A 10,138-nucleotide genomic window follows, 5' to 3' on the forward strand; every position below is an offset into this window, starting at 1 on the left:
AAGTGGTATACGATCTGCTGAAGTCACGTTCAACCTATAAATTGAAGTATATATATGTAAAAAACTATAGAATGTTATCCAGATTGATTTTTTCTATTTGGACTACAACTACCACAATTCTAATCAATAGCTTGATCTTGGTACTTCCGGGTTATACGTGCTTGAGTTCCCCGCCTTTTGAGTATAGAAGCAGTATTGTGAAGACGTCGCCTTCACAATAATATCACTGACGTGGTTTCATTTCAGTCAGTTTTTGAGCTTCTCGGAGACTTTTTCTGAACATGGAGTTTCCTGTTCACATTTGAGGCCGCTTTCACCAACAATTAGTCGGTCATGTTGCTACCGTCTGACGTCGCTCGGCTTGTTTTGGGTAAGTCTGGTCGTCCATAGCAGACGAGTAGCTGTGGGGTTAGCCAGCAATGACAGTCGAGTGTAAATGGGTGGCTTTAGCCTCACAGCCTTAACGGTTGATTGGGCTGCAGTTGGAGGGTAACTGTTACTGCTGACTGAGGTGCTACTAATGTCCTTCCGCTAGGGTACCTCCAAGAAGAGGGACTGTCAGCTACAAGCCAAGCTTTCATTCACGAGAGCCCCAACCTGAAAGAGTATGCCGAGCACACCACAGGAGATGGGACTATTCCTGCTTGCGTTTTTGTAAGTGTGCCTTCCTCCCTCTTGTAAGCCGCCTCCACAGCCTGTCATGATTACAGCTGACTGCATTTATGTTTAATCTTTCCTCACACAGTCCATCTTTGGGAAGAGCCTGACAACCATTTTAAATGAGTATGTAGCTGCTAAAACAAAAGGTAAGCCATTCAGAGGATCTCTTTAGTGTTTTATGACCGATTATTGTTCATATGTCATGGTTTGTTGCTGATGATTAGTCATATTTTCAACAGAGTCTTGTCATGAGGTTCCCGTCATGATGACTTCATTGTGGAAAAAGCTGGATTTCACACTCAACCAGATTAAGTAATGAGCTTCACTAATAATTGTGTGATAGCATAGGATGCATGGGGCTGATTTTGAAAAATGATTTCTTATTGTTTTCTATTGTTGATTGGTATGTTGTTGTGAGACGAAAGATAAACATCTGCTGCTGTGTTTCTGAATGCTAAAACTTGGTGAAGTGAATCAATATGTGAATATTTTTCTGCATCTTTCCTTAGGTCATTGCAGAATTCCCCTGCTATATCAGCATGTCAGAGAAGTAAGTTTGTCAGGTTGTTTGTTTTGATGTAATGGGCTAATATGGTGATGTAGCTGAAAGCATCAGGTTTAATGCATTGATGCATTTATGTAGAAATATACCTATAACGTAGGAACAGAAACTGTTTGAAAAGGGACTTCCCTAATCATGAGCTTATTGTGATTATAGTTGCCTGTTCCTAAAACCCCAGGAATTGGCATGTTACCCAAATAACTTCTGAATAAAAACATTGTCTATACATCAAATTGGGAAATTGGCACCATGATTACTTACAGTTGTCAAACAGTGCCTCAGCATTCAGGTTTTATATGTAACCTATTTACTTATCAGCCTCTGTGTGTTGCAGCACGTTCACGTGTTGGATTGGCAAACATGGCTAGACAGCAGGTCCTTGCCGTGGCTTCTGCGGGTGCTGTTGTCTGTTCATCGGTTTCTGAGACAAGCACCATCATCAGCCCAGCGCACACCTCCCACAGCATGCTTGCCCACTCCACCCCAGTGTGCTACAGTGGTCCGAACAGCAGACCAGCTTCTGGCAGTGGCACAATCCAGCATATTCATGACAGCAGCCGATTAATGACTACACCCAGTCAGTAATATAACACACAACTGAGTACAAATGCTAAAGTAAAGTAATGCTAAGATCACAGCTTTTTTAATAATAAATATTCAAACTTATTCGTTACAGGGGATTCACCCATGCAGATCATTGTTTCAGAGCATCGGCTAAATCCAGGCCCAATGTCTCCTGGTCGAAGGAAATGGTATGAATAGTTGTTAATGCTTTACTATAGGTGTTATTACATAAACATCTGTCCAGAGTGCTAAAGACAGACTAATCTAAAGTGGATGGAAAAATTAGCTTTCGTTGTACATAAATTGTGCATGGACATTGCTGTTACAATGACTTTACAGTATCACTGAATAAACCTTTCGCATTGCAGAAAATGTGACTAATGATTGCAGAAACAACAAACATGTATTTGGTGTGTTGCATAATCCAGAATGTTAGTGATTCAGTAGCTTTTCTTGCTAAGGGTTTGTCAAACTTCACAGGGTGTTTACTGTAAAATGACAGTTGTGATCTTGAGCATGAAAAAAATGCATCAGGTAGGGATTGTGAGCAAGTTTGATTCATTTCTGACCAATCTAGGAGTAGTGATCCTTCTGAACTGTGGATGGAGAGGACATCAGATGCCATGTCATAAGCTAATTGGTCCTTTGGCTGGTTGAGCTAAAAAAAATAAAATGCTGATTGTAGTTAATTTCACATGACATTAATCAGTCACAAGGCTGTGTCACTGCTTATTCTAAATGACTCAATATCAGTATGTTGTTCCTTAATCTGCGCACACACCGAAAGCAATCCTCAGTGATATAGCCATAATCAGAAACCATAGAAAGTGATATTTGGCGACTTCAAGGGACTTCGACGAAAAGAACATGCTGGTGACGCAAAGTCAGCCTGGAATATTGTCTGTGCTGGGTCACCCCAACTTCATTGATTAATTTGATCTTCAGCATGTGATATTTTTGTTTGACTTTATTGTGCTGTTATTGTTATTCCCATGGTTTGTTTAAAATGTTTTTCTGTTGTCTTCAGGGACACCCCCAGGAAGAGAAGTGGTGCTCCGAGTGGCTCCAGTGCCCCTAGCAGATCTGCTACAGCTGCTGGCAGCAGCAGTGCAGAACCCCAACCTGAAGAGGCTGTTGATGAAAACTTCCCTGTAAGTAAATGGCCCGGCCTGTATTTGTACAGCGCTTTACTCAGTCCCTAAGGACCCCAAAGCGCTTTACACTACATTCAGTCATCCACCCATTCACACACACATTCACACACTGGCGATGGCAAGCTACGTTGTAGCCACAGCTGCCCTGGGGCGCACTGACAGAGGCGAGGCTGCCGGACACTGGCGCCACCGGGCCCTCTGACCACCACCGGGCCCTCTGACCACCACCAGTATGTCAGTAATGCTAGGTTTCCTAATCGCAGAGAAAAGTTAAAGACTACACTTCAATCACATATTAACAAATCCACTGACATTGTTGTTTAAAACCTTGTTGATCTGCTGAATGGTCATATATCAGTCTGTGTCTCTAGATACAAAGAAAAATTACTTTATTGCATCAGAAATGACATACTCTCTGTTTCATCTCACTCTTTACAGCAGCTTGTGATACAAAACGCACGTGACAAGATACTGGGTGACAGGTCCTTACAAGAGAAACTTGCTGAAAACATCAACAAAATCCTTGCAAAGTAAGTAACACGATAGGACTCTTCATTTTGTTTGCACTTGGATGTATTGTGCATAGTTTTTGATAATGATTGTGCTGTTTCCTACTCTGTTTCATCACTACTATCAGTGAGCCAATGCCCCAAACATCGAAGGGTTCTTCAAGTACAGTGGAAACAGACCAGTCTATAGATGAAATACTAGGATTACAGGTGATTTTTTTTCTTAACATTTTGCTTGTAATGTTTTCACTTTTTCTGTGTAATTTATTATTATTTACTCACGTATACAGGGGGAAATTCATATGAGTGACGACGCCATCCATGACATTTTGGAGCAAACTGAGTCCGACCCAGCTTTTCAGGCTCTCTTTGACCTCTTTGACTGCAGTAACTATGACCTCATTTACTTTAATGTGTTTTCCTTTAAATAATGGTTCGCAAATGTCTGTAACAGTTTAACTAAAGAACTTTTTGTAAGACTTTTTATAAATTGATGTTTGCAGATAAAACTAAATTTGCAGATGGAGAAGCAGGAGATGGCGATACGAGCAGTAGTCCAGAAGAGACCGACACTGCTGGAACTACATCTGCAATCAGACTCCTTCAAAATATTGATACAGGTAGTCTGTCATAATCTAAACGTCGAAAAGGCAGCATAAATGTCTACAGAAAGTCTGGAAGGGGCTTAGAGGTGTAAGGCTGTAGCTTCTTGAGCTTCTAACAGTTGGTAAACTTTGTAAACAAAGTCAAAAATTGAAAAGTACCTATAATTATTCCTAATTTAAGAACTGAAATGAACTGCAGGAAAATACTAGCCATGACGAAGAGGTGGAGTGCACTTTCAGATAGTCTCTCCTGCAAGACATTCATGGTGTTGTTCACAGTAGTGTTGAGAACTGTGGGGAAAAAGAGAGTGGTTGACAGCTGGTTACAGGAACATCCCTGCCACTTGGACTTCATAAAACCTGGAAGCATCAGTTGTGAAATTATAATAAAAATCCAAACATTTTTCCAAGTTTAAATAACTTTCTATGAGAGGTCAAGCAGGTTATCATTTCTGCTAACAATAGAGACAAATGAATAATTGAACTCTGTTTCTATTTTCAGGTGCCACACACAGTGATTCAGCTGCTTCAGATACAACACCAATGACGGTGAAGATGAAACCTGGGCAAGAGCGAAAGACAAGAAAGTCCGCTCCTCCAACACTGTTAAAGAAAACAGTTCTTGGTCCCAGTGGCAGATCATCCAGGATTGAAAACAGTTCAGCCAGACTGATAGTGAGTCAAGGGGATCCCCGAGGTGTCTCAAGTGCTCCAAGAAACTCAAACAGAAAAGAAAAAGATGCACTTTTCACTAACACTGTCAATGAAACACCAATGGATATTGATGAACCACTGAATACACCTCCCCCTCCTCCTTTGGACAGTTTGGCCACTCAGGAGCCTCCCGCAAAGGACAGCACTTCTATCGCGCCTGTCTTTGGTGAATCTTCCACAGATCCCTCGCCAGTGGACTCTTGTGCTTTTCCTGAGCCAGAGGAAACATCGGCCTCAAATATGAACAACCAAAAAGAACCTAAACAATCACAAGAGTTTAAAGATCAACCTGGTGCACCCGGAGCATCATCTTTGCCTCTCGAACAAGCTCAGCTGAACATCACTCCAGCGCCCGCCGCTGACCTACCTCAAATATTACTCTCAAACAGTGGAGGAGATACTCTACCAGTGTCTACTTTCTCAGTAATATCAAAATCTGTCTTAAAAACATCCTCTTCTACAGATACTACAGCTTCAGCAGCCTCACCCTCATCTGCTTTTATTGCTGCCCCATCTACGGCAACACCTGCCGCACCAACGTCTGCTTCTACCTCTGCAAGTCCAAGAGCTGCACATGCCTCACCCGCATCCTCGTCCTCCTCCTGTGCCCCCGTTGCCCCTCCTCCTGCAGCTTCAGTTGCAACAACAGCTGATCTGTTAACCACAAGCATCCCAAACACGGCTGCTACAGACTCCAGTAATGTCATGTCTTTGAAAATAATCATAAGTGATAACCAGGATGAAGGTTCTTCCAGCGACACAGCCTTAAACCAGGCAATTTCCAGCATTTCTGGAGACAAGATTCCCACCATTTACGTTTCCTCCCCAGCTAAGCCGGTGGGATGCCCTGAAACTCCAAAGGCCAACATGGATGAGGTGGCGCAGGCAGTTAGTGGATTACAAAGTTCTGAGGCATTTGCTAGTCCTCTGAGCAGCAAGGCTGGAGCAGTAACTGCATCTCCACTAACTGGAACGTCACAGGCCCAGCAGAGCTATATAATTCAACTACCCCTAGATGCAACTAACCCTGCCCTCCAAGGAGCCAGCTATTTCCTTGTAACAGAGCCCCCATCTACCGAAGCTGAAGGCAGACAGGTGGTGCTGCCTGCTGGTGTCTCAAACGGACAGTCTTTACCCACAAATCAATATGCAGTGACAACACCAACTCGCTCTACAAGTTACTCCACTGGTAAGAGACAGAAGGCTGCAAAACTGAGTCATCCCACAAACATTACATCTATAAGTGAATGTAAGGTAGTAAGCAATGTGCAGTGTGTGTATAACAACATACTTTTCCACATTATTGCACTGATTACAGTCCAAAATATTGAAAGTAAAGTTCTTTTGGCAAAAGATTGTAGGGACACTGTCGTTAAGCAATTTATTTATTTATTTTTGAGTTATCAATGGCAACAAGGCATGTCCCCATGTTTAATCTTTTTCCTTCACTTTCAATAACTTTCTCAGTATCATAATTATCAAACTATGACATCTGTGCTCCTGTTTGAAGGGTCAGCACTCGTCCTGCCATCACCCGTGAAGCCCATGATGCTTCCTGTTTCTGTTGTAGGACCGAATCCTGTGGGGAAAGTGCAGATGGTGTCCAATCAAGTAAGATCATTTTATTGTTAGTCGGAGCATGTGGTTTGCAGTTAAAAGCATTTCCTTTCTTACCATTTTAACCAGAATGATGGAGTGAGAAAAGCTTTATTTCTTTATTAAATGAGACACTTTCAGACCAAATTGGCTGCTAAGTAAACAAAACTGTCCAACTGTCCAAACTTTGCCACTCTCAGGTCAATGTGTTAACTTTATCTTGTGTGCAATGCAAACTAGTAAATAAAATGTATTATACATTGTATTTCAAAGGATAAACATACTCTTTAACCTTTACATACTGTTCATATTCTATGCTAGTATGGCTTGGGTCAGTTTTGACCCAGTCAAGTTTCTGTTCAATTTTGAATTGAAGATCTGTTTGATTATTGTTTATCCAAGACTTTCTGTAAGTAAGACATTCTGCTTCTACAAGGAGTCCCAGTTCACTTCACATGTAAACCACATTAACCCATTCATTGTTACATTTACAGCTTGTTGCCATACAGAATCCTGTATCAGTAGAGCAGACAGAAACTGTCCCGTCCAAAACTCCCACCGTCGCAAGCAAACAACCTGTAGCTGCTGGTAAGTTAAAGGTTAACCTGCTTCTCCATGGTGAAGATGTATACTGGCTAAAAATTATATGGTATCCTTTTTTGAATGCATCTTTGCTCAGCATAATGTTTTAATTTCACGGCCTCATTTCTAAATTCCAGGCACTGAGAAAATTCTGGGCAGTAAAGAGGTTCAACCTGTATCAGCTGGAAACACAGACCAGCAGGATGCAGAAAAAGGTGCCAGTCACAGGAGAATTTTATGTTTTGACTCTTCTGCAGACATTCAACCACAAACTGCTAAAACAACTACAACCAGCACAGCCATGACTGCAACTACATCCCCATCACCATCTATCCAGCAGACTGAGAAAACTAATACAGAGTCGGTTGTTCGAATAAGACCTACTATCCTGGGTGGCAACAAACCTAAGAGGAGGGTAGAAACTGTCAGATGTTTAGCAAGTCCGCAGGCTGGAGTAAGCTTAGTGAAGGAGCCCTTTTCTTTACAACAGTACCAGAAAGATTCTGCTAAAAAGAGCTCTCGCAAGCAGGATCATAACACCCACAAGCAGGAGTCTCAAAGTGCCAGTACCAGCAGTGCTGATGCTTCAAAGGTTGAGGCTGGAAAAAAGTCAGAATCAGAAAAAAGATCAAAATCTGTTGTGAGGAAATGCAGTCAGGATGCACATAAAGATAACTCAAAACCTAAGGATTCGTATAACTCCAAGTCAGAGTCTGATTCTGCACTAAAATCAGGAAGTAGGAAGGACAAAGAGGAAAGCAGCAGGAAAGAATCTGCAGAGAAGGTGCCTTTGAAACCACGTGAGGGACGTACAGAAAAGAAGACTTCCTCTCAGGAAATGCCAAATGTCACAGCTAACAAAGAGAATGAAATGAAGGGTAGCATGCAAGACCAACAACCTTCATCCTCAGCATCAAGAGACTTGAGCCCTCCAGCTGTCCCTCAGCCAGCATCTCAGAGTCAGTCCAAAGTTACAAAAACACCATCTAAAACCAGTTCTCTGGCTAAACAGGCAGCTGAGATGCTTCAGGACATTCAAGGGCTCAAATCTCCCGCGAATCCAGTCAAAGGGCTTGGTGCAAGCAGTTCAGACCTTCCTGGAAGTGGCAGTAAGCAGGAAGCACCTGCTGATTGTCCCAGGACTCCTCGACAGAAGGGAAAGGTTAAAGACGGAGAGGGTACTCCAAAGCATCTAATGCCTCCCAACACCCCAGATGTACCTGGCTGCAGCCCTGCCAGTGAAGCCGGCAGTGAAAGCAGCATTAATATGGCTGCTCACACACTTATGATTCTTTCACGTGCTGCCATCGCCAGGACAGGCAGTCCACTGAAGGACAGTTTGCGTCAGGAGGGGATAGGAGAAAACTCGCCTACTAGCTCGAAGAACTCAAAGAAACGCAAGCAACCTATTTCAGCATCAAGCCCCCCTCCAAAGAAAGAATCAAAACGATCTCCCACCAAAAAGAAAGACCGAGTAAGTACAGAAGTATAGTTTTTGTCCAGTCTTTTTTTCCTCTTTATTTTGTATTCAACTCTTTTGTGTTTTGTTGTGTAGTGATTATCAAAGGTGTGTGGACACCAGATGAACTTCCATTGCGTATCAGTCCTTTTTACGTGTTTATTATTTATTTATGGAACCTAATCTAATTTACTAAATAAAGTACACTTTGTTATTATGCCCAAGTACTTCATAGTCTCTTCAAAATATGCATATTTGGTACAATATACACTTGCAGTATGATGAAGGTGGAATGAGGTGCTTGGGCAAATACACAGCCAGTTAACTGGGTCCTAACACCCTGGCATCCTGTGCGATTGCCGGTCTTGCTTGTTGGTAAGCTATGTGACTGTTTTGAAAGCGTGACAAGTTTCTTGCCAAATATGAGGACCACTCAAAGAATCTTGACACTGCACATCTTTGGATCATCCAGCCTTAAACTTGCCAAGTGTAAAGTAGATGTTGAGTTGTTAAGAAAAGCAAAGCAAGTAAAGACAAACACATACACACGAAGGCAGATGTTTGATACCTAGTTCTGTCATAAAACTCTTATTTATTGCTTTCATTTTATTTGCAGGAAAGAAAGAAAATTATAGATTATTTCCCTGAAGACTTGGATGTGGATAAGTTCCTGTCTTCACTTCACTATGATGAATGAAACCGGACACGCCAGCAGGAAAGGACTGTCGTAACTTGTGTTACAATCCAGAAATAGAACAAGCCCTCTGATAACACAGTACATCTGGTTCCTGTTAATAACTTTGCCTGAGACATTAAAGTTGAAATGGATTTTTCAAAAAGTGTGGGAATTTTGGCAAACCCCCTTCCCTCCAGTGAAGGTGACATATCTCATGATCATGTTGCAACAGTAGCAAAGCAACCATTGCACTTTCGATTTTTTACACTTTTTACTCAGTAATGAACATGAGGACATTGACTTACACTCTGACTTATGTTGTGGAACAGTTTTGATTTTGGGCACTTTGGCAGAGTGGGTGTGTGTTGTTGATGGTCGACTCAAAGAATTGCCTTGGTCAATATTTGACTCCTTTGATAAATACTGGCCTATTTGACACCTGACAGGTCTGTATCTAAAATTACACTTTGGAATATGTTTCTAGCAGACATTTTTAAAAACACTGAATTATAGCTCCTGTTTTTGAGTTGAGAAACATTTTGTTATTTGAAAAATAAAAAAACTAGTGTAAATGTACGTTTTAGTAGCATAAACATGTATATTACCTTTTTTCAGAATCAGATGCTTTGTTGAAGCTGTTCACATTTGTATACTTGGCTTCATTTTAATAAAACAAAGAAAATCATGCTTGTTCTTTTGTCTACATTTAAAGCCATTCTTACTAAGTCCCTATAAAGACTAAAAGAACACGTGGTTTTTTTTGTTCAGTGTGAATGTTGTGTGAAGGCTGGGACAACACCACAGGATGATAAGGAAATCTGGAGCTCTAGAAAGTATAAGGTTTGTCAGTGTTGTCCTTTGATGGCTGAAAATGTTGAGGAAATCCTTCAAGGATGCTTGTGTCACATTTGAACTCTGATCTTCATAACCTCAGGCAGCCAGACTGATTTGTAGATTCTACTGGTGCCAGTGACGTTTAGGTGTACCGCGTGACTCAAGGTACATGCTAACCTATTGACCTTTCAGGCTTTGTCAGTGCTTAAAACTTTCAAAGACC

At 41.6% G+C, this 10,138-nt stretch overlaps 1 protein-coding gene across 3 annotated transcripts; it reads left to right on the forward strand.

Moving 5' to 3' along the window:
* Positions 1-141: 141 nt before the first annotated feature.
* On the forward strand, positions 142-9,766 carry npat (nuclear protein, ataxia-telangiectasia locus). 3 transcript variants are annotated; one of them, XM_026193510.1, is made up of 17 exons: positions 142-370; positions 536-654; positions 746-806; positions 900-972; positions 1,170-1,210; positions 1,557-1,799; positions 1,899-1,974; positions 2,814-2,937; positions 3,379-3,470; positions 3,578-3,659; positions 3,740-3,836; positions 3,953-4,069; positions 4,557-5,957; positions 6,279-6,379; positions 6,859-6,952; positions 7,084-8,420; positions 9,022-9,766. In XM_026193510.1, exons 1-17 carry the CDS (start codon positions 334-336, stop codon positions 9,100-9,102), a joined length of 4,176 nt encoding a protein of 1,391 aa, XP_026049295.1. In that variant the 5' UTR covers positions 142-333; the 3' UTR covers positions 9,103-9,766. The 3 variants fall into 3 exon arrangements, with proteins under 3 accessions (XP_026049295.1, XP_026049298.1, XP_026049297.1); XM_026193513.1 differs by having other exon boundaries at positions 3,971-4,069; XM_026193512.1 differs by having other exon boundaries at positions 3,382-3,470.
* The last annotated feature ends 372 nt before the right edge of the window (positions 9,767-10,138 follow it).

The sequence above is a fragment of the Astatotilapia calliptera genome, chromosome 14 (assembly GCF_900246225.1).
Source record: "Astatotilapia calliptera chromosome 14, fAstCal1.2, whole genome shotgun sequence".
Taxonomy (NCBI): Eukaryota; Metazoa; Chordata; class Actinopteri; order Cichliformes; family Cichlidae; genus Astatotilapia; species Astatotilapia calliptera.

What these genes read in the sequence shown, in the direction of transcription:
- npat (XM_026193510.1), top strand. Translation starts at nt 334, where the DNA reads ATGTTGCTACCGTCTGACGTCGCTCGGCTTGTTTTGG. An exon ending in CTATTCCTGCTTGCGTTTTT is followed by an intron (nt 655 to 745) that starts GTAAGTGTGCCT and finishes TTCCTCACACAG; the next exon opens with TCCATCTTTGGGAAGAGCCT. An exon ending in CTTTGACCTCTTTGACTGCA is followed by an intron (nt 3,837 to 3,952) that starts GTAACTATGACC and finishes TGATGTTTGCAG; the next exon opens with ATAAAACTAAATTTGCAGAT.